This window comes from Bos grunniens, chromosome 8 (genome assembly GCF_055505025.1).
Source record: "Bos grunniens cultivar Pamir isolate PY7600 chromosome 8, Bosgru_T2T1.0, whole genome shotgun sequence".
NCBI lineage: Eukaryota > Metazoa > Chordata > Mammalia > Artiodactyla > Bovidae > Bos > Bos grunniens.
Window position 1 is genome coordinate 111,766,989 of NC_141172.1, and position 23,392 is coordinate 111,790,380.

The 23,392-nt window shown below is 59.5% G+C and overlaps 1 protein-coding gene and 1 long non-coding RNA gene across 3 annotated transcripts in view; one reads left to right on the forward strand and one right to left on the reverse strand.

Moving 5' to 3' along the window:
• Positions 1 to 12,207, forward strand: part of PXDN (peroxidasin) — a 65,272-nt gene extending 53,065 nt beyond the window's left edge. For both annotated transcript variants that reach the window (XM_086414063.1, XM_086414064.1), the window contains 7 exons: positions 492 to 1,995; positions 4,513 to 4,647; positions 4,905 to 5,113; positions 7,445 to 7,565; positions 7,701 to 7,833; positions 9,508 to 9,618; positions 10,307 to 12,207. In XM_086414063.1, coding sequence (XP_086270189.1) covers positions 492 to 1,995; positions 4,513 to 4,647; positions 4,905 to 5,113; positions 7,445 to 7,565; positions 7,701 to 7,833; positions 9,508 to 9,618; positions 10,307 to 10,426 — 2,333 coding nt within the window. In that variant the 3' untranslated portion in view covers positions 10,427 to 12,207. The remainder of the gene's footprint in view (positions 1 to 491; positions 1,996 to 4,512; positions 4,648 to 4,904; positions 5,114 to 7,444; positions 7,566 to 7,700; positions 7,834 to 9,507; positions 9,619 to 10,306) is intronic.
• Positions 12,208 to 17,029: 4,822 nt separating this feature from the next.
• On the reverse strand, positions 17,030 to 22,988 carry LOC147367930 (uncharacterized). Its single transcript, XR_015169351.1, has 2 exons — positions 18,704 to 22,988; positions 17,030 to 18,247 (listed from the first exon to the last, which is right to left on the reverse strand). It is a non-coding gene; the product is annotated as an uncharacterized LOC147367930 (long non-coding RNA).
• Positions 22,989 to 23,392: the final 404 nt, after the last annotated feature.

The window sequence follows — 23,392 nt, forward strand, 5'->3', positions numbered from 1 at the left end:
AGTGTCCAATCGCCTCTCCCCTGGCCAGGACAGACTCGCCCGTGGGTCTTCCCACCTCCCCGAGTGTCCGATCGCCTCTCCCCCGGCCAGGACAGACTCGCCCGTGGGTCTTCCCACCTCCCCGAGTGTCCGATCGCCTCTACCCCGGCCAGGACGGACTCGCCCGTGGGTCTTCACTGCCCTGTGTGTGGGTGTTTAGGACCCTGTCCTCTGCAGAGGGGCTCTGGCTCCCGTTCCCTGTAAGTCCGGGTCTAGTCGATCCTGCTGGGCTCTGAGATGCTCTGGATGTGTCCAGCCAGAGTGTGGACGAGCGTGGAGCCCTCGGCGTCTGGCCCGGGAGGGCCTGCGGCGGGAGCAGGCGCTGGTGCGTCAGGTCCGCTCCTGCTGGAAGCTGCCCACCTCTCTGCCTTTCCCCTCCCGGCTCCCTGCACACGTCGGGTCCAGCAGGCCCAGCCGTGGGTCGCTGAGCCACGTCTCCCGCCCCCGGCCAGGTTACCACTACAACGACCTCGTGTCCCCGCAGTACCTGAGCCTGATCGCCAACCTGTCGGGCTGCACGGCCCACCGGCGCGTGAACAACTGCTCGGACATGTGCTTCCACCGGAAGTACCGCACGCACGACGGCACCTGCAACAACCTGCAGCACCCCATGTGGGGCGCCTCGCTCACCGCCTTCGAGCGCCTGCTCAAGGCCGTGTACGAGAACGGCTTCAACACGCCACGCGGCATCGACCCGGGCCGGCGCTACCACGGGCACCTGCTGCCCATGCCCCGCCTGGTGTCCACGGCCCTCATCGGCTCAGAGGCCATCACCCCGGACGAGCAGTTCACGCACATGCTCATGCAGTGGGGCCAGTTCCTGGACCACGACCTGGACTCCACGGTGGTGGCCCTGAGCCAGGCCCGCTTCTCCGACGGGCAGCACTGCAGCTCGGCCTGCAGCAACGACCCACCCTGCTTCTCGGTGGCCCTGCCGCCTGACGACCCGCGGGCACGAAGCGGGGCACGATGCATGTTCTTCGTGCGCTCCAGCCCCGTGTGCGGCAGCGGCATGACGTCGCTGCTCATGAACTCCGTGTACCCCCGCGAGCAGATCAACCAGCTCACGTCCTACATCGACGCCTCCAATGTGTATGGCAGCTCTGAGCACGAGGCCCGCGCGGTCCGCGACCTGGCCAGCCAGCGCGGGCTGCTGCGCCAGGGCATTGTGCAGCGCTCTGGCAAGCCTCTGCTGCCCTTCGCTGCCGGGCCGCCCACCGAGTGCATGCGGGACGAGAACGAGAGCCCCATCCCCTGCTTCCTGGCCGGCGACCACCGTGCCAACGAGCAGCTGGGCCTCACCAGCATGCACACACTCTGGTTCCGCGAGCACAACCGCGTGGCCACTGAGCTGCTGGCGCTGAACCCGCACTGGGACGGCGACACGGTCTACCACGAAGCCCGCAAGCTGGTGGGCGCCCAGATGCAGCACATCACCTTCCAGCACTGGCTGCCCAAGGTGCTGGGCGAGGCGGGCATGAAGATGCTGGGCGAGTACCGCGGCTACGACCCGGGCGTCAACGCCGGCATCGTCAACGCCTTCGCCACGGCCGCCTTCCGCTTCGGCCACACGCTTGTCAACCCTGTGCTGCAGCGACTGGACGAGGACTTCCGGCCGCTGGCGCTGGGCCACGTGCCGCTGCACAAGGCCTTCTTCTCTCCCTTCCGCATCGTCAATGAGGGCGGCATCGACCCGCTGCTCCGCGGCCTCTTCGGCGTACCCGGCAAGATGCGCGTGCCGTCCCAGCTGCTCAATACGGAGCTCACCGAGCGGCTCTTCTCCATGGCACACACGGTGGCGCTGGACCTGGCTGCCATCAACATCCAGCGCGGCCGCGACCACGGCGTGCCGCCCTACCACGAGTACCGAGTCTACTGCAACCTGTCGGCCGCCCACACCTTCGAGGGCCTGAAGAATGAGATCAAGAGCCCCGAGATCCGGGAGAAGCTGCAGCGGTGGGTGTGGGGGCCGCGTGGGGCGGGGCCGAGCCCGGGAGGGTGGGGTGGAGCGTGGAGTTAGAGACGGGAGGCCGCTGGGTGCGCCTGCTGTGGCCCCAGTGCCGGCAGGACGGTGAGTCCTGAGCCCTGAGGTTTGTCCACGTCCCCAGGGTCCCTGCCCCGTAGGCGGCAGCTTCCACTCTTCCCGGGAGAGACGTCCCTGGGCTGGGGGGACAGAGGTGTGAGGAGACCTGCCGCACGGGGCAGGGGCCCCGGGAAGCCCTGGGCAGCCGTCCTCCCGGGAGCAAAGCAGCAGCCAAGCTTGGGCTCATCAGGCCTGCTGAGAGGGGCTTCCCCCAACGCCAGCCTGCTCCCCGGGCCCTGTGCATCCAGACCGTGCATTGACCGAGCTCTCAAGACCCACCAGCCTCTCTCCTTGTGTCCAGTCTGCTCTGGCTCCTCCAGTCCTGTGTTTCACATCGTTTATTCCAGTGTTTCTGACCTGGTCTTTAGTGGAGGTGACCACTCACGGGGAACCCTCGCAGCCGCTGGTCAGCTGGTCCCTGTGCGTGTGCAGTAGGTTCTCTCACGTTTGAAAGAGTCTTTTAGAAAGGAAAACGATGCTTTCTTGTAAAGGCTCACTCTGGGTGTGCTCCGGACTCTCCTGTTCTGTACAAGGTGGGCCGCTAGCTCCTAAGTTACAGGCTTAACCCTGAGGCTCAGCTGTGCTCCCCTGGGGCTGGGCCCGTGCCTTCTGGGGAAAGTGGCGCCTTACTCATGATTCACTGCAGGTTGTAAGTAAGTGAGCACTGTCATCCACTCAGTTCAACATGCTCCAGTCTTGGTTTAAATCACAGTGTCAGGTGGCCGGGTTCATAGACGATCACCCTCCTGTCCAAGACCTTGCGTCCCAGGGCTGCTCAGCTCGGGGGTGTGGACGGTCAGTGTCTTTCACGCTTGAATATCCCTGTTGTTCTCGTCCAGAGGGACAAGGTCACTTCCCCAGGGTTTGTCCCTTGCCCGACTTACATCACCACCCTGCGAAGGACCTGCTCTCCAGCACAGCCCTGTTGGGAGTTGCGGGACCCGGGCCAAATGCATGACCCGCCCACACAGGGGTCCCACCTCTCCCTTCCCCTGCGTCAGGCCCTACTAAGAGTGGGAGTGAGAGGGGTGTCCCAGAGGAGAGGTGACACAAGACAGCGGGTCCCAGCCTCGGCCCCTGAGCCCGCCAGGGAAGAAGGCCTCTGGACGGAGGTGCAGGAGCGAGTGGTCCCCGCTGTGTTGGTGGTGTCTGACCAGATCCATTCCCAGCAGCCTGGTGTGAGTGGAGGAGTGACCTTGCCTGGGGGCTGTGATCATCCAGGTGCCCTCTCCATCTGGGTCTGCGCCCCCAGCGTGGGGGCGTCCCGTGCAGGCCAGTTGTTCAGGGTGGGGCAGAGGGGGAGCCCCACCTGGGAACAGGGTGTCTCCTCTGGGAAAAGCCCCCTCAGGCAGAGAACCAAACTCTCCTGGCTCTTGCTGATGGTTGCCACCTGAACCGAAGTTCAGCGTGAACTTGCGGGCGCTGAGGGCGGCCTCACGCTGACCCCGCTCCCGAGATGAGCAGCTCTGCACACGGCCCTGCCCGCCCTTGCCCAAGGTCAGCATCCCAGGTCCGAGAGGGTGGAAGAGGCGTCTCGACTACAGGATGCGTAGGACTTGGAAGAGTTTGACGAAGGGGCTTGTCCTTGGACGTCTAAGCCTTGCTGACTTAGTCTTTTGTCCCGTGTCCGTTAGTGAGTGGGTTCCTCACGGGAGACACGTGTCCGGTGTCGGGGAGACGCCTGCGTCTTCGGAGCGTGTGCCTCCAGTGGTTCGGAGCTTCGTCTTCATGTGCTTCTGCGACGGGGGCTGTGGAAGGTTCACACTAAGACCTCAGGTTGTCTTTGAGCAGTCAGGAAGATTTGGTTTTAATTTCCTTCCTTGTGTTTTCTGGGCTTCTCTAAACTTTGTATAATAAACATCTCTGTGTGTGTATTTTACCATGTGTGTATAAACAGGAAGCAGGAATGTTTCTTTAAAATACGGCTGAGAGATGCTTTAAAGAAGGAGCTGGATTGTCATTGTTAAGTGAAGGTCTGAGTCACGTCAGACGGTGATGGAGGGCAGCACGAGGCTTTTTCCGTTCCTGCCGTGCTCTGCACCATGTCAGGATGGCCGAGCCGTCCAGGGCGCGGGTTCAGGTCGCAGCCTTCCCTGGAGGCGTGGGCTCGAATCCCACTTTCGACAACGCTCATCTTGGGCTTCCCTGGTGGCTCAGATGTAACGAATCTCTCTGTCATGAGGGAGTCAGTCCCAGGTTCGATCCCTGGGTCGGGAAGATCCTCTGGAGGAGGAAATGGCAACCCACTCCAGTATCCTTGCCTGGAGAATCCCAGGGACAGAGGAGCCTGGTGGGCCGCAGTCCACGGGGTCGCAGAGGGTCGGGCGTGACGTGCGCCTGGCGCTCCCCGGGCCCCGGCGCTGAGTCTGAGGCTCCGCTCCTTCTCGCAGGCTGTACGGCTCCCCGCTCAACATCGACCTGTTCCCGGCCCTCATGGTGGAGGACCTGGTGCCCGGCAGCCGCCTGGGACCCACCTTGATGTGTCTGCTCAGCACGCAATTCAGGCGCCTTCGGGACGGGGACAGGTAAGCCCCAGGAGCTCAGCAGGCACCCCGGGCAGGGGTGTTCCCAGAGAGTGGCCGGTGCTGGTTCGGCAGTGACTGCTGCTGGTCTTAGCGTGGACTTCTCCCCTCCTCCGGTTGCTCAGAGCTCTGTCACCTAAGCACGTGACTCTCAGGTCTGTGTCGTGAGCGGAGCTGAGCGTGAGGACGGTCTTAACCAGCTCCTGGGGCTGCGGCCTCGCCAGGCTCTCTCTGACCCCACTTTCGCTCCGGGGACGCAGGCTGTGGTACGAGAACCCGGGGGTCTTCACTCCCGCCCAGCTCACCCAGATCAAGCAGAGCTCGCTGGCCCGCATCGTGTGCGACAACGCCGACAACATCACGCGTGTGCAGAGGGACGTGTTCCGCGTGGCCGAGTTCCCGCACGGCTACAGCAGCTGCGACGAGATCCCCCGCGTGGACCTCCGAGTGTGGCAGGACTGCTGTGAAGGTGCGTGCGGCTTCCCATCCTCCGCTGACAGCTGGGCGGAGCGCGGGCTGGGGTCAGCACAACAGGGGAACAGGCGGAGACGGGGGCCTGGGGGGCGGTCAGCCCTGAGCGTCCCCGCTGGGCAGCGCTGTGGAACCTGGACGTGGTGAGTGACTGTGACGAGTCTGTAAAGCCAAGAGAAGGAGTTAGTATGAGAGCTGAGACAGTGAAAGAAACAGAGGGCACAGCGTTGATGCAGGAAGCGCCTAGTGTTCCTTGAAAGCCTCCCACGCGCCTTCATCTGACAGCCGCCTGCTTGTACCTGTGGTTCCCTGGTGGCTCAGTGGTGATCTGCCTGCAATGCAGCAGAGTCCGGTTGGATCCCTGGGTTGGGAAGATCCCCTGGAGAAGGGATAGGCTACCCACTCCAGTATTCTTGCCTGGAGAGTCCCACGGACAGAGGAGCCTGGTCTGGTGCCTACCGCCCACGGGGTTGCAAAAGAGGTGGACACAGCTTAGCAACTAAGCAATAAATCTGAACCTGCAGGTAAAAGATGAATAAGAAACGTGAACAGTGTGTCGGAGATAAAGTCGATCTTTTTAAATGTGTGCTGTGTGTCCTAAATGCCGAGAATGCCGAGAATAACTTGTGTAAGCAGAGAGGCATGCTGTGAACACTCCTGAGGAAGCAAGGGGCGATGGCAGGCGCCCGCAGGCCTCTGGGAGCCCGGGAGGCCCGTTTCTGGATGTGCCATCCAGGCTGCGCAGGGGCCAGTGTCCCCCCCGCGAGGCTCCTGCTCCGCATTCTGGGTTCTCCTTTGAACGTAGCTTTGGCTTTATTCAGACTGTGATCAGAGACCTAGGGAACGCTGCAGCGGGGAAACACCGAGGGCCCGTTCCGGTGGTGACATCACGGGGCCGCAAGCCCGGGTGACCCCACGGGTCACACAGCCGTGGCCGAGGTGGCCCCGAGCCCCAGCCCTTGGCCCACCATGCTGGTGGGCACAAGTGCAGAATCCAGTTTTCCCTCCCGTGTCTTCTTCCTGAAGAAGTCCAGCCTAGGTCGTTCCCATTAGTAATTGGTCTTAATTCGCTGTTCTTTTCATTAGTAAGTATTGAAATCTGGGTTGATATGTGTGGGTGTTATGTGAGTGTTTGTAGCCTCTCTCTGCACATATATGATGTACGTGTAATGTATAATATGCTAAATATATATGTATATGACAAATGTGATTTATAATGTTGTAGAATTCACTTAAAATTTAAAGTTTTGCTCTGTATATTCCCAAGTTTGCAAAGCATTTAATTCTTATTTTTATAGCTCTTGGGAACTTGGGATCTTGTTTTTCTTTCTTAAAAAAAAAATACTTTAACTGGTTTATTAAGGTTGCAACAGTTTTCCACATATATGGCAAAGAATTTCATTTTTTGTGTTCACAGAAAGCAGTTCTATTTGAAAATCATAGGGAAAAGCCAGTTCTTTTTAGATACAGAAACTCCATTTTCTGATAGCTTTACCAGACTCCCTGTAGTTGTCGAGGAAGGGACGAATTCAGGTTTGCTGGTTTTTGCCCCAAACCCAAGTCCTCCGAGAGCCTGAGCCCTGATCCAGACTTGTCCTCTGTCCGTCCCCAGCCCCTTCAGCGGGACGGCAGAGGTGTAGGTACTTGGCGCAGCTCTGACCCCCTTTCTTCTGGATTCCTCTCCTCTTAGCTGTCTGAGGCACAGCCCTGATAGGACACAACTTAGAAGAGTCGCTTTATGAGCTTTATCTGTGTTTCTTTTAGTCCAAGAGTCGTACCTAAAAAGCGGCAGGAAAAAGAGAGCTCAGTTTGACAGGACCAGATGTCAATTGCTGTTAACGTTTCACTTCCCTGAGTACGAAAGGGCCGCTTGACACAGCCTTGAGCTGCGTCTCGGTCATGTTTTTGTTTGATCCAAGTGTGGAAGTAGCACGTGTGGGAAACCCAAGGAGCTCCATCTGGGAACATCTTTTTCTTTGGATCAAAGTGATGAATTTCAGCTTCTCTGTGGGCTGATGAGTCATAGAGAGGAATCCATTCCCGTGTGCCGTTTTGAAAGAATCGTAGAAATTACTGAAATAAAGTCTCCTGGGTCGGGCAGGATGGCGGGTGTGTGCCCCGCTCGGGGGCTGGGCTGTGCCAGGGGGAGCATGGGGGGGCCACAGGCTCCAGGCCCCTCGCCCGGGGTAGCAGGGAGCTGAGTGCAGGGCGCCTCCGCCCCCTGTGATGTGAGCACCTCTCGTGTCCTTCGGGAGGGAAGGTTCTCGCCAGACGTCCTTGACGTCCTTCGTGAGAGTCGCCAACCCTGACGTGTACACTTTGCCCACAGACTGCAGAACCCGCGGCCAGTTCAATGCCTTCTCCTACCACTTCCGAGGCAGGCGGTCTCTTGAGTTCAGCTACCAGGAGGATGAGCCAGCCAGGGAGACGGGGCCCGGGAAGGTGCCAAGGTATGACCAAGCCCCTGGCTGGCCCTCGAGCGTGCGGGGTGCCCCACGCGTCTGCCCGTCCACGCACCTCGTGCTGCAGCCTGGGAGCCCACGCCAGCAGCTCCATCCCTGAGTGCCCCTTGCCTCTCTGAGCAGAGCCGGGAAGCCCCGGGTACCTCCCAGTAACACCACAGACCCCTCCTTGGAGCAGCCGCAGGGGGCAGGGACCACCGACTTCCGGGAGTTTGTCCTGGAGATGCAGAAGACCATCACGGACCTCAGGAAGCAGGTGGGCGGCTCCCCATCCCCACCCCATCCCAGGCCCCGGCCCCCTAGCCTCCCTTCCAGCCTGCGTGTCCCTCTGCGGCTGTGAGGAGAGTGTGTTCCGGCAGCCCTTCGTCCTCGGCCCTGGAGCCTCAGCAAGGCCACATCTCTCTCTCTGCTTTCAGCCCGGCTCCGGCCGGGCCTCACGGAGTTGCTCTTGGGCTTATGGGACTGGGGGTCCTCGGCATGAGAAGGGGCAGAGGGTCCCCTAGAATGCTGGCCAGAGCGGCCACGGAGCCCACACACCACGAGTGGCTCAAGGTCAGGGCCATGCAGAATTCAAGCCTTGAGTCCTGCCCAGAGCAGCCCCTCCAGGGATGGCAGTTAGGCCTCTGCTCCCAGAGCCACAGGGTTTGACGGAGGTCAGATCCCCTTGGATGGCTGGGTAGGGGGCGCTACACATCCCCAGGCGGGTCCTGGGCCCGTCCCCGAGGCCTGCAGAGGGCAGTGCCCCACCCCACCCGGGCACACGCGGGGGTCTCTGTGTGCGTTCACGTAGCGGGATGAGGGCGTGAGGTGTCAGACTGAGAAGTCTGCAGATCTCAGGTCGTGCTGAGGCGGGTTTGGGATGCTGGAGGCCCCTCCCGCCTCTGGGAGCCTCGGTCCTCAGCTCGGGGGATGCGGCGTCTTCTGTTCAGCCCCTAGTAGAGGCATGCTGGCCACTCCGCAGCCGCTGTGTGTCTGCCCTGCGGCGTCTCCTCTGCCCGGGGGGCCCTTTGTGCTAGCTGAGTGAGTCACAGGCGGGAGGGAGGGGTCATGGAGGGCCCAGCCCAGCTCAGCACCCTGCAGGGTCAGGGCCTGGGCGGGAAGCCCCCCTACCCTGCGCCTGGAGCCGGAGACGCAAACCCTCACAGGCCCTGAGCCGATGGCACGGGGCATCCCGAGGGCCCAGCCATGGGGGCTGCACCCACCGTGGGGTTAGTACCTGTGTCCAGGTGGCCGGACCCCCGACCCCCAAGAAGGGGTGGAGGGCAGGGTGGGGGTCAGACCACTCTGCTCAGACGGGTCAGGCTGCCCGAGGAAGGAAGGAGGCACGCGGGGCAGCGAGAGCCCCCCCAGCGCCTGTCCCAGGCCTCAGTCTCAGTGGTCGCCCCGCCCCCCGCCCAGGCTCCTATCCTGGATCTCAGTCTCAGTGGGGTGGGGGTTCTCCCCTCTCAGGTGTCCCCGAGGGAGCCAGGCCAGGGCTCTTGGACTGTCACGACCAGGGCCCAAGGGCCCCCAGCCTCCGTCCGCCTCAACACTGCCCCCAGCAGGGCTGTGTGCCTTCGGGCTCCGGGGCAGTCCCAGCCCAGCACGGCTTTGAGAAGCCGTTGAGAACGTTTTTGTTGCCCAGTCCGGCATCCGCCTCCTCTTTGCTCCTGTCCGAGGGTCCTCTCCTCCTCTTCACGCACCACTGGACCGCATTTCTGGCCCAGGCACTTCTGGCCTCAGACACGGGGGTGGTGGGGCGTCAGGCAGTTGTCATGCAGGTTTGGGACGCGCTTGAAGCTCCAGGAAGGGGCTTTGGGGTCTCTCTCAGCCCCGTCGTCTCTCTTGGGTTTGGGGTCTCTCTCATCTGTCCTGAGACGCTATCTCGAGTGGCAGAGCGGGAGCGGGCGCTGAACGGTGTGCGAGCACCCGCACGTCTGCTTTGCTGCAGATAAAGAAACTCGAGTCTCGGCTCGGCACAGACTGCGTGGACGCAGACGGCAGCTCGCACGCGGACGGGGCTGAGTGGACGCGGGATCCCTGCACCATTTGTGAATGCCGTGTGAGTGTGCACCCGGGCAGGCCCCGGGGGTCCGAGCTCTCAGCTGCAGGGTCCCCTCTCTCTTCCCTCGGGAGCTGGGGCTCTCCCCCGCCCAGAACCACACGTAAAGGTTGACAGGCTCTCCCCCCAGAACCATACGTAAAGGTTCACGGGCTCTCCCCCACCCAGAACCCTACGTGAAGGTTGACGGGCTCTCCCCCCAGAACCGTATGGGGACCCTGCTGCGCCTGGTCAGCACAGGAGTGTCCACACAGGCGAGGAGGGGCAGCTCCCTGTCTCTGAGCGAATGGACGGAGCAGGCAGCAGGGGCCTCAGGGGTGGGCCTGGCAGCGGCCCAGCCCAGGAGGGGCTTTGCAGTGGAGTTGGGAGCCAGCTGGGGATGGGTTTGTCCCCTGGGCGGGCAGAGCAGCGGTCTGGTGTCCCTGCTGTTGTCTGGTTTGGACACAGCCCTGCTGCCCAGCTCCTCTGTAGCCAGTCTGGTCAGCATGCGGGGATGTGATCCCCGGGGCCCCCAGGGCGAGGCTGACAGCCGGGGCCAGCAGGGAGCCTCTGGAAGGAGCCGGGTGTCTGCTGTAGAGGGGAGTCAGCTGCCCTTTTAACCCCAGAATCCCCCCAGGAGGCCAGCCCAGTGGGCCAGGCACACCCGGGGCGGCTCCCAGGGCTGACGGCTCCGTGCTCTCCCTTCCAGGACGGGCAGGTCACCTGCTTCGTGGAGACTTGCCAGCCAGCTGACTGCCCAGCGCCCACCAGGGTCGGTGGGGCCTGCTGTCCCGTGTGCCCGGGAGACTCCACGGGGACGCAGCCCTGAGCGTCTGCGAGCCTGGAGCTTGTCCCAGCCCTTGGGAGCGAGGCCGCGTAGGCGGCGAGGCTGGGACGCGGGGGCCGCGGCTCGGGGAACCCCGGCCTGAGCGCTCGCCAGCAGACCACGGGGCAGACGCGTGTCTTGACTCCATGTTAAGGCTTCTCAGGGTTCTATTTAATTTTTTTTAATGAAAAATTGGTGCTACTATTAAATTGCACAGTTCAATCATTTAGGCTCCTAATTGATTTCACCTAGTATCACCGTTTCTTCTCAACTGAAAGTTAGTCCCGCCGGTCCCGGCTCCAGAAGCGTGCAGAGCGGAGCCGGCGGAGGAGGGACGCAGGATTTGAAAGAGAATCCGTCCCTGGCAAACAGCAGTCGGCATGGACGTGTGGCGGCAGCACGGGCGGCCAGCCCAAGCCCCCTGCGCCCGCGCCCTCGGCCCCTGCAGCTCCGCGGGCCCTGCCGTGGAAGCCGCAGCGCTCCCCCGTGACCGGCACACACGCTGCTGGGTGTGGACCAGGTGGGACGGCGGCCCGTCCCCACCAGCATCGCCCGCGGCCACACTCACCCTGCTCTGCCGCCTGGCTTCGCCCGCCAGAGTCCACGGACGAGCCACCACGCTCTCGATCCCTGTTCCGACGGGAGGAACGCGAGTGTCGGGGACTTTCTGACTTCAGGTTGTGAGAGTGCGTTCAAGAAAAGCAGCCGGTCCCTATACCTCATTCGTTTCCCCGCCGCGTGTGACGTTGGATGAAACTTCACCCACGTTTTAGCTTTAGATACGGCAGAAAGAGCACGTCCACTCCGCTCGAGTTCTCGTAGGATTCAGTGAGAAACAACTTCCATACCTCACGGTCTCTGTCTTTTTACTCGACCAGAACCTCCTGTTTGGTTCCAAATGCAAAGTGGTCTGTGTTCTGAGAAACAGGTCCCTGGGTCTCCTGCTCAGTGCTCAGACCTGAGTGTCCAGCGCCAGCCGGGCCCTGTGCTGGGTGCAGACACGGTGCCCGCCCGCGCTTCCTGGGAGCCCTCTGGGGACCCGGCCACCTCGGCCATGTGGGCGAGTCCGGAGCTGGTGGTACCATGTGCAGCCTGTCACGGGCGCAGGGGAGAGGAGGCAGGTCTCCAGGAGGAGTCCAGCAGGTGCCAGGCACGTTGGAAGCCTGGTCCCAGCGCGGCCCGCCTTCTCCCCGCAGAGGAGACCCCAGTGCCTGCTGGGTCGCATTCCAGCCGGGGGGCGGGCAGCGGCTCTACACACGGTCGGCTGGACTTGTGAGCGCACATCACTGGTGATCGGATAGTACAAGCTCCAGTGTTCCCGGGCACAGGGCTTCTCTTCACACAGCGGGCAGGCTGGGTAAACAATCAGGCCTTGGCACCCATCTCTGCAGACAGGAAACGGTTCGCTTTGTCTGAGGTAGATGGTTATGTAAGTTGCTCAGGTATGAGATCCCGCGGTCTGGAGCGTGTGGAGTCTGAAGGCGCCCTCATGCGGAGGACGTGGGGACTGGGGTGGTTTTGTCCTGCCCGCGGGGCGGCCGTCTGAGCCACCGGGAAGCTCTGCGGCTGGGGTGGGCCGTGTGCGCCGGGCAGCAGCCCCACGAGGACGCGGTGCGTGCGTGCCCACTGGACGCGGTGTGTGTGTGCCCACTGGCCCTTCCAACCAGATGTTTGCTGCCAGCAAGTGCCCTCCTGCTCACTGTAATCAGCCCATCACCAAAGAGACATTTGCACTATGTAACGATGCCTTCGGTTCCAATAAACGGGCCACGTTCCCAAACAGAGCACGGGTCTTCCTTTCATGAGCCGATTGGGAGGCGGGTCCCCGAGGGGCTGGGCCCTTCACAGAGAAACGGGAAAGGGGAAGGGCAACTCGGGGGTATTCAGAGAGGGCTCGTCTCTCTTCCCCGCGGCTGGGTGCTGTCCTGGGGACCGAGCTGGCCACCTTGTTGAGAGTCTCGGGCAGGTCGGGGTGAGCTCCCAGGAGAAAGCTGCAGCCCCCGCCCCACCCCCCAACGTTTCTGGCTCTGGCTGGAAATGCTGTGGACAGCTGTGCAGCCCGTGGTGCCCTGGGCCCAGGCGGGATACCGGATGGGGTCCTGAAGGGACCTGGAAGTCATATGAGGGGTCTTTGCAGGAGCATCATGACTGTCCATGGAAATACCATGAGAAAATAGATTCGGGAAGATTAAGAATTGATTTTTTTAAAGTTGCCAAACCTTTCAGAGCTTGTAACGAGACCCTTTGAACTTTCACAGCTGTGCTGAGTCCGCATCACTGATGGTCTCCTGGGGGTCTCATGGGTCATGGAGGGGATTGGGGAGAAGGACTCAGCTCTTCCTTCCAGTGACAGATATCACGTGACATTTCCGTGTGAGGTGGAAGACACTTCCCCGCACTTGCGCTTGGGTGTTTCAGGATCGCCGGGAGCTGGAGCCCCGAGACCCGGGTGGGGAGGCTGCAGAAGGGCGTGTGGGCAAAGGCCGACAGAGATGGTGGCCGAGGGGGACGTGGGGGCTGGGCTGTGGGCCTGGAGCCCGGCCAGCCGGACATCCCCCTGCTTCCCCGAGACCAGCCCCATGCTGGCTGCGTGCAGCCGCCCCTCCGTGCCCACCAGCCCTGGGGGGGACTGAGGCCCCTGGCCGTGGAAGGACAGCAGTCTGAGCTGGGGTTGAGGGAAGAACCGCCTTCGGGCAGGTTCTGAGCAAGCCCAGGGGTGGGGCACCTGGGTTTCAGGGTCAATGCTGCTCGCCTGGAAGCTGCCTCAGCCAGAGGATGGTGCCTGAGGAGGAGGGGTCAGCTCACCGGCCCACCTGAGCTCAGGTGCTCGCCACCGGCAGTCGCCAGGAGACAGATCAGGCCCCCGCCTGGTCAGTGGTTGACACGGAGTTGAGCGCCATATGCCATTTTAACAGAAAGAAGATGGATGCTGTAAAACCGGCAAAAGTCATTTGTATCTTGCTTTAGAAAATAAGGAGAGAGATATAAAAAAACCAACAAGGAGATTAGATTATAGGCGGAGATTGAAAAGAGGCACATGGAGGGCTTTTGAGCTGATTATGAAAAGTGAAAAAGTGAAAGTGTTGGTCACTCAGTCGTGTTTGACTCTTTTCAACCCCATGGACTGTGGCCCGCCAGGCTCCTCTGTCCATGGGCGTCTCCAGGCCAGAATACTGGAGTTGGTTGCCATTCCCTTCTCCAGGAGATGTTCCTGACCTAGGCATCGAACCTGGATCTCCTGCATTGCAGGCAGATTCTTTACCATCTGAGCCACTAGGAAAGCCCTTTTTTTCACCTTTGAGATGATTATGACAACATCTATTTCCTGATCTTGGTGGTTTTCATGAGTTTCTTTATAATAATGTATTAAGCTGTCAATTGGCTTTTAGGTATTTTTTGCATATTTTATTTCATAATAAAAATCTGAAGTCATTAAATATTACAGATTTAAGCAATTTCAACAACTGGGGAGCAGGGACGTCTCTGTACTTTCAATTTTCTTGTAAGCCTAACATCTCCTTTAAAATATAAGGTCTTCATTTAAAGAAAAAGGAGAATGTATGGAAACATTCCTAGTGCCTTCTTAAAATATTTACAACTATTTCCTGTGGGGGAAAATGTGTGCTCAGGGCTGTAAATGGGGCTTCCTGGGTGTGTCAGTGGTGCAGAACCTGCCGGCCAGCGCAGGAGACACAGGTCTGATCCCTGGGTCGGGAAGGTCCCCTGGAGGAGGGCGTGGCAACCCACTCCAGTGTTGTTGCCTGGAAATTCCATGGACAGAGGAGGCTGGCGGGCTGCAGTCCACGGGGTCCCACAGAGTCGACTGTGACTCAGTGAGCACATGCTCAGTGACATAAATATTTGCGTTCCATTTGCCAAATGATTTGCCAGAAGATTCCTTCATGTGCTTAGTGAATCACATGCATTAATGTATTTGGGGCAAAAAAAAGTATTTTCTGACAGAGTTTCAGGAAGGCATCTGAGGTTTTTCTGGTTTTACCCCCTCATCACCTCCCGCAGCTGTAGCCACAGGACGCCAGGACCTTTGAGACAGGAAATGAAGGAGCAGGACAGTGATCGGGGGGGGTCTCCCCACAGTTGCCAGAGCCCTGGACTCCCTGGAATCCCCACCGTGGACGGTGGGAGCCCTGGCTTCAACAGTGGCGCGGGTCAACCTGTAATTGCAGAGGAGAGACAGTGGGCAGGAGGCGGGGGCGCGGGCCCCAGGCCCACCCTCGGGGAAGGAGCCCTGGGGGACCCAGATCTCAGCCCCCTGGGTCCCTGCGGCCCGGCCTGAGCCTGCCCTTTGTCCCGTCCACGTCTGTCCTGTCCCGTGTCTGTCGTGCACCATCGGCTCCTCTCAGAACATGTTCCTCCTTTGCGGGCGCCCCTTTGGGGACCATCCTGAGTCTTGAACGTGGCTCCTGTGACAAAGGCCTTGGGCAGACACGCTCTTGCTTCTGCAGATGTGGAGTGCTAAGCCTTCCGCTGGAAATCTTGTGGATTCTCCACCTTTTATGTTTATGGTAACAGATACTCTCAAACCCAAACCTTGAGCATTGACAGTGAGGTCACATGTTTGAATTTGGAAGGTTCCAGAAACTCCAGAGGTGCCTATTTTAATGTCTGTGAAATTTGTTAAAAGTGACTCAGTCTTATTTTCTCCTTTAGCGTCTGAAGTGTTTTGTTCAGAGGCAGGAAGCCCGGCCAGGTCTCAGGGTCGTTCCCCAAATAGCTCTTCCTGGTATTCTAACTTAACAGAGTGGCCTTGGAGTTGGGGTTTGCACCTTAGTGAATCTGACCGTCAGCCCAGTGCTGGCCCAGTCACCGCTGCCAGGAAGCCTGTCTGGCAGAAACAGCTGCTCTGTGGGCCTGCGGTGTCACGGAGGGTGGAGCGGGGGCCGGGGGGCGGGGAGGAGACTGCCCTTTGTCGCTGGCACGGGCGGTTCAAGGGTGGAAGCGTGAGCCCCAGGTGGCTTCCCAGTCCTGGAGGTTTGGAGGAGAGGGTGTGGGGTCGTCTGATCGTCACTGTAACCTCCCTTTCCGCTCACCGAGCATCATCTCAGGCTTCATAGAGGAGATCCTGCTGGATGTGTTTTACCGAAGCTGAATCTCAGCCATGGGCTTGGATTGAAGCCCCGACTTTCGGAGCTGAGACACCCGCGTCCCTCGCTTTCCCATCACCCTCACCCTTCCCAGCACAGAGCCTCTGTCCTGTTGCTTTGTCCTCTTTGAGCAAAACAAAACGGGGACCACGGACGGAGCCTCTGCTGGGTGACTTAGTTTGCAGCTTTTCTCACGGGAAGTTCCTGGAAAACACTGCTGTTTGTGTTCTTTAGAAATTACGGCACCAGAAATTAACTCAGAGAATAGCCAGGGTCATCATTTCTTGTAAATGTGCTTCGGTGTCAGTGGGATCAGAGGGCCAGGACGTGGTGCCACCCTGGCCTCTTGTCCATGGAGCGTCTCCGCCAGGCTGGGTTGCCCTCTGCGCCCGCGACCCCCGACACTCACAGATGTTGGGAACTGGGGACCCGAGACTCAGACCCGCTTCTTGCGATGCTGAGGCCAGAGCTCTTCATTTCAGCAGATGTGGGGACCATGAGCACGTATGCTAACCCGACTTCCTGCTACGCTTCCCCCAGACGCTGCCAGAAGCCCTGAGTTGCCTGCGTGCTCCGCACACATCGCAGTTCTGTAACTTCGGGAGGCTGGAGGTTTGCGACGTGACTTCTGGTTTGTGCTCGACTGCAGCTGTAGCTACGTTTCTATTAGCTTAGCAGGACGTTGTGCCCAGGCCGTTTATGTATATAGTTTAATTCCACACCACCTGTTCCTGCTGTGCAGACAGCGGGGGTTCAGGCCGAGCACCTGGCACGGCCCAGGCTTTGACACATGCATGAGTGTGGCTTTCACACGCGTGAGTGTGGCTCCCCTCTGGCTGAGTGTGCACAGCCACGCTCCTGGGGCCGCCGGGCTTCGAGACCTACCCCGTCCCGCCATTAGTTCTTAGAATAGCGGTCAGCGCTGACCCGTGTTTTCCTGCAGATGGGGGAGGGAGAGGGTGCTGAGGTATTTCAGGGGCTGCTTGAACTGAACGGCAACAGAGTTTCAATGAAGAAATGGCCCCGTTTGACCCAGAGAAACTGGAAACAGGAGGCCGACAGCGGACCCCAGCTCTCGCCAGGGCCGGGGGGCAGGTGCTCCAGGCCCGCCCCAGCCTCCTCCCCGTGGGACTGAGTCCCGGGCCCTCATGCCCCTGCCCCGCGTTTGTGTCTGCCCTTGTTCACATCCTCATTACCTGAGCTATTCTTGTGACCCTGCACCCTCCTCTGCTCCCTGCCTCAGCCCCTGGCAACTGACTGCTCCGGGAAAGTGCTCCGCGTGGCTGCCCTCCACTCCCTACGTCTTTCCTGAGCTCTTAGGTCTCGGCCAGTCACAGACTCCTTAGGGGCCCCCCTCCCTGTGTCTCCATGAATTCCTACTTGGCACAGATACACTGTGGCCGCTCCCCAGCCATAAGAAAGAAGGACACAGTGCCATTGGCCGCGACAGAGATGGCCCAGAGATGATCATCCTAAGAGAAATAAGTCAGACAAAAGCAAGTATCATAGGATATCATTTATATGTGGAGTCTGAAAAACAATACAAGTGGACTTACAAAAGAGAAAACAGCCTCACCGGCGACAGAAAACAGACTTACGGTTGCCAAAGGAGGACGGTTGTGGGGAGGGGTAAACCAGGAGGCTGGGGTTTACATACACACACTACTGTATGTGAAACAGATAACTAATAAGGACCTACAGGGTAACACGGGAGCGCCACTCAACAGGCTGCAATGGCCTAATCGGAAAATGGTCCAGATGCCCTACGTGCGAGACGATGAGGCTGCTGGAACTGTGCAGAGGCCTAAATATGGTGCATAGTCGAATCACTTTGCTCCATACAAGGAGAAGGCAGTGGCACCTCACTCCAGTACTCTTGCCTGGAAAATCTCATGGACGGAGGAGCCTGGTGGGCTGCAGTCCATGGGGTCGCTAAGAGTCCGACACGACTGAGCGACTTCACTTTCACTTTTCACTTTCACGCATTGGAGAAGGAAATGGCAACCCACTCCAATGTTCTTGCCTGGAGAATCCCAGGGACGGGGACCCTGGTGAGCTGCCGTCTATGGGGTCACACAGAGTCAGACACGACTGAAGCGACTTAGCAGCAGCAGCAGCTCCATACAAGTATTGTAAATCAACTATACCTGCGTGCATGCTAAGTTGCTTCAATCGTGTCCAGCTCTGCAACCCCATGGACTGCCAGGCTCCTCTGTCCATGGAATTCTCTAGGCAAGAGCACTGGAGTCGGTTGCTATGCCCTCCTCCAGGGGATCTTCCTGACCTACCACTCCATAAAATAAAAATTGAATTTACGAAGTCACTGCTGATTCTGCTCTTCATTTTTCATCAGCAGCGGCTCCATTGCTCTTCAAGGTGAAGATCTTCACCAAGAGGCTGATCGTGATGATCTTGTTTTTGCAAATAACGTATCTGAAGAGAGGCGAGACGATGAGGTCGCTGGACAGGGTTAGAGGCCGCGGGCCTGGGTGCGGGGAGCAGGGATCCCGCTGCCAGCCGCCGCGTGGCCGTGGCACCCCCCGTGGTCACTGTGGCTGCCATCCTGGCCCCTGGGGTGGGATGGTGCCCTTTTGCCATGTGCCCTGATGCCAGCAGCCCTCCTCCAGAGGGGCGGGCTTGCCGCCCCTCACTGAGCAGACGAGGAATGTGCTTCCTTCCAGCTTCCTCTTGGCCACGGAGACAGAGACCTGGAGAAGACCTGGAGAAGAGAGACCCCAGGTAGGTCTTGCAGGGCCTCCCATGATTTTCCTAAGAATGAGTTGAAACAGCCCCACTATCCGTTCTCCTTAAACATTCTGTTTTCAGGTCCAGGAAAAGCCCTAGAAACTTCATTTTCTTCTCTAAATCTTACAACGAGTCCACTCTAAACTCCAGCCTACCCACTGGATGACCAGGCACAACCCCTGGAGTCAGGCCTCAGCTGGCTTTCTGGAGCACAAGGGACTCCAGACCTACAGATTCGTGGGAGCTGGGGAGGCAGCCGGACTGGGTCAGCAGGTGAGGACCATGGGGAACGTGACCGTCCGGGTCTCAGTCTGGTCCAGCTCTGCAAACCGCCCATAAGCCCCTTTATACCCCTGGCGAGACCCTGCAGGGCCTGGGGGAGCCCAGGTGCTCTTGGCCTCTGGGTCCTTCCCTCCCCCCCGTGACTCACCCATGGCCGGCAATGCTGCAGCCTCGTGGGGTCAGAGAACAGGAAGGAGACCGGCTCTCGGGGACGATGTAAGCTTCACCTGTGGTTTGGGTATTTCAAGGACTTCCCTAGTGGCTCAGTGGTAAAGAATCCGCCTGCCAGTGCAGGAAACATGGGCTCAATTCCTGGGTCAGGAAGAGCCCCTGGAGAAGGAAATGGTAACCCACTCCAGCATTCTTGCCTGGGAAATCCCATCGACAGAGCCTGCAGGGCCACAGTCCATGGGGTCGCAAAGAGACAGACACGACTGAGGGACTCGACAACAACACAAGGGTGTCTCAAACATCACCCTTTCGTCTCTGGGCCCTGAGAGTTTCTTTGATTTCTTTCTTGTTCGTTACAAGAGTCAGTGTGCTGGGGGGAAGCCAGCTCACTCTGCGTTCTTCTCCTGACACCTCCATTCCACCTGCCTGACTTTTGGCCTGGCCTGACCTCTCCGGGTTCCCTTTCTCTTTTTGTGAAACAGGACAAAGAGCTCCTTCCTTGTGCAGTGAGACGTCCCTGGGTGTGGATTTCCTCTTCACTTCCACCCCTGGAGATAGACACTGAGTCTTGTTGACGCCAGGAGATGTTTCAGAGACTGAGCTGACACCCTCTGGCTGAAACGCAGAAGGTGTACGTGGAGTCCCAGCATTATAGCCTAGAGCCGTTAGAATCTCGTTGCCAATGATGAGCATGGAGCTCAGCCCGCGGAGGGGACATGAACTTCCCTAGGAAGTCCATGGGAAAGCAAGGGCACTGGGGGAGGCCGGCCGTGGGCGAGCGCCTCTCTGCGTCCTCTCACAGCTGCCCTGACTCAGCGGAAGACGTGGACCTCAGTGGCCTCCAGGGCCCCATCACTGGCTCCCCAGAAAGATGAGCACCGTGCCCCTGCGCCAGGCACCTCACGGCCTGGGAAACCGCTGTGATCAAGTGGCCGGGGCAGTGCCCCCTGCCGGGGCCGCCCCCGTGGGCTGAGGACACAGCCCCTCACGTGCAAAACCCCTCCTGGGGAGCGAGCCGCCCTCCAGCAATAGGGGTCTTTGGGAGGGGGTGGGCATGCTGGCCACACTCAGAGCCAGGGTGCAAGCGTCATCACGCCCGTGTTCAAGTCCCTCACGGGCAGATCACGCCTTTAACTACAAGGGAGCCGAGGTCCTTGGCAGGGACAGCCGGCAGCCATCGGTCACCTTGCCCTCCGTTGGGGTTTCTCATCTCAGGGCAGCGGTCGGTGAAGCTTATGAAACTCAATGTGCTTCCTGCAGATTTGCCCGCGGTGCCCTCGTGGGAAGCTGGTTTCCTGGCATTCTTGTGATCACTGGTGCGCAGGAAACCATTAGCAACCTGGATTGTCCATAAACCGGGAGCGATGGCTTCAGGCCCATGCAGGCTTCTGGGATCTCCCAGCCAGGGCCGCGGGACCTGCAGTGCCGTTCCGTCAGGAGGCTGGGCGCTGGGGCTCTGGGAGGCGTCCCTGGTGTTTGGCTGGAGTTGGAGCTGTTGGCGCTAAAGATTAGTCCCAGAGCCACCGGTGCGCGCTATCTGGGCCTGACCTTGCCCAAGGCTTTCCTCTCAGCAGACGGAACCTCCTGACCATGTCCTCCCCAGCCTTCTGGTCCACCTGCCGCCCCAGCCCAAGGCTTCATCCTGCAGGGATTCCCGTTCCCGGGACACGGAGCCACGAGAGACACTGATCCAGGCAGAGCGGCCGGCGTCCCGGGGCTGCATTTGCTGGGTCCTCATCCCGCATCCTGAACTCCCTGCAGCGGGAGAACGGACCGCCGGACAGACCTATGTCTGCTGGGGGCAGGCCGGCGGAGTCCTTGTTCCACACGCTGTCACATCAGTCTGTGGATTTCAGGCCCGCAGCTGGCCCCGCCACGTCCCGGGACCCTCGCCTCCTCCTTGCTGGCCCCGCCTCCACCCCGCCCCTCTCTCGCCCTGTCCGCTCTGTCCAGGATGGCAGTGCATCGGTTTTGAACTTGGAACTGGTTGATGTCTCAGACGACAGGGACATCTTGGGGGCGGGGGGAGATGCTGGCCATCCCACCCAGCTCAGAGCGGCCCCCAGCATCCCAGGCAGAAGCCCCCATGCTGGGCGGAGGCCCGGTTGGATCTCCAGTCTCACCTGAACACCCTCCGGGACCTCTGTTTGCCCGGCGCTCAGCTCAGCGACCTTCTCAGTGACCCGGAAGCCCCGACTGAGGGGCTCTCCTTTCCGCAGCCTGCCCCTCCCGCCACCCTGCACTTGGGGCTGTCCATCATCCTGCTTCTGCGAGGGAAAGTCGCTGGCCGAGGCTTCTGCCTGCGCCTGGAGGGCGGGCCCGCATAGTGGGTCCGGGCGTCTCGCACACCCCAGCTCGACCTGCCCCGACCTTCAGATCCAGAGCGCCTTCTTCTGGCCCCGGCTCATCTCCATCAGTGCCCTTCACACTCACATCCACCAGCGCGTCTCCCTGGTTCACGCCTGTGTCGTGGTGACTGGGTCCGCCTGCCACATTCCCAGTAAGAGCGCATCAGTGAAGTCAAAGCCGCTCAGTCGTGTCTGACCCTGTGACCCCATGGACTGTACAGTCCATGGAATTCTCCAGGCCAGAATACTAGAGTGGGTAGCCTTTCCCTTCTCCAGGGGGTCTTCCCAACCCAGGGATCAAACCCAGGCCTCCCGCATTGCAGGCGGATTCTTTACCAGCTGAGCCACTAGGGAAGCCCACGCGTGCATTCGGGCAGCAGGAACCTAAGCTGGAGTCACGTTCTCTACAGATCGGAGCCTCTGGAGCGGGGCAGCGTGAGTCCGCCTCTCTGCTGCGCCGGCCTGGTGGTAGGGCCCTTGTCCCAAGGACAGGACCCTTCTTCCCCACCACATCGGCCACCGCTCTGACGGGGGGCTGCCTCTGTGTGAGTGTTTCTGGGTTTGTGCCGAGTCCCTTTGCTGCAGCCTGCGCCAGTGCCCACTGTCCGAGCTGGTGCAGGGGTGCGAGCGTCTTCTCGACACCTGGGTGGAAGTGACCCAACTGAGTCTCTTCTGCAGGACCCTCCATGTCCACAGGGTCCTGGCCTTTTTTGGTTTCAGCCTGTTGACTCCCTGCAGCGGTTAGGGCTGGTATCGCATTGAATCTAGAATTCAATCTCAGTTCAGTTGACTTTGTAAACACTTAATCCTCCCATTCATAAACATGACATATTCCTACATTTTTAAACGGCTTCTTTAATAGGCTTTGGCAAGGATTTATGGTGTTTTCCAAAGATTTTGCACATTTTTCTTAGGTTTTAGATTTTCTACACATCCAATCTTTTTTTTTTTTTTTTTTAATAAGGACAGTTCTGTTTGTTTCCTTTCCATCTTCGATGGCGTTGGGTGCCCTGCTTGGTCTTGGCCTGGATGGTGATTTGTAGGTGGTCAGCCTCTGTTCTTTTTTTTTTGCATAAATAGAGTTGGTACTCAGAAACAGTTTGTTGTTTGGGAATTTTGGAATCTAATTATTACCGTAAACTCGGGACCGTTTTTCTGCCTTCTTTATGCCATTTTGAAGATACTACTTTTGCAATGTGTAACCACACCAAATTATCTAATTGAGCAACTTCATGGTTCAAAATGTCGAAAGTTCACAAATGATAGTTTTTGCTTGTATCGCTGGACTGTTAAGCCTGGACAGTACAGAAGGCTTCCTTTGTGTTAACAATAGCTGTCTTGGTAACAACATGGCTCAGTCTGAGGGCCCCGGTTACCTTCACGGTCTGAACGGGTCTGTAGAGTCGCCTGCACTGAATCATCAGACTTCTGTCCGGAAGTGTGCAGCCTGCTTCCTGTAGCCCGTCGCTGACTGCCTGGCGCAGGACGGGGTTGGGGGTCAGAGAGCAGGTGGCACCCGTCTGCAGGTGAGCCTCCGACCTGGCGCAGGTGATACACAGGCTCAGCTCCGTGTCTCCCTGATTCTCGTCCAGCCAAGCAAGCCCAGCTCTGACTTGGCAAGTGGCCTCTGTCTGCAAACTTCAGAGGGGCCGAAGTCTTGGGGTCCCTGGGGCGGGTGCTGGTCCAGCCCCACTGGATGAGCTTTGTTGTTTGTTTCTGTTCTTAGCCTCGCCAGGACAGAGGGTGTTTGAGTCACCATGGGAACCTCCAACACAAGGACGAGGGGCGGGCCCCAAGGCGGTCACTGCTGTCAGGAAGGCTGGCTGCTCAGGGAACAGCTCACAAAGCACTCTAACCCAGCAGGAGGTCAGCAGAGCTGTGTGTGCACCCCAGCGGGTAGATAGCTGACTCTGCTCCCAGGGGTGCGATTCCTTGAGCCTGAAGTACTCGAGTCATGGTTTCCTTGTTCTCCTTGGCCCTGCAGACGCAACTGAGAATGACCGTCAGGGCGGCATGACCAGCCCTGGACACACCCAGGGGACAGCCCGCAGGGCTGGAGGCTGTGAGGACAAAGGACAGGTCCTCAGAGCTGCTGAGGGCAGGCTGGCCGCCACGGGGCTGGCTAGGTATTCCCAGACCCTCCGGGCTGACTGACCTGCTCCTACCTTCAGGCCAGGTGCTGGGGAAACCTGGACATGGCTCCCGGAGGTGATGAAACAGAGGTTGGTGGTTCTGCTCCAGCTGACCTGGGGCCAGCCTGGGGTCACTCTGGTCAGCAGAGGAACACATAGCCTCGTCCTGTGCTTCTGTGCAAGGAT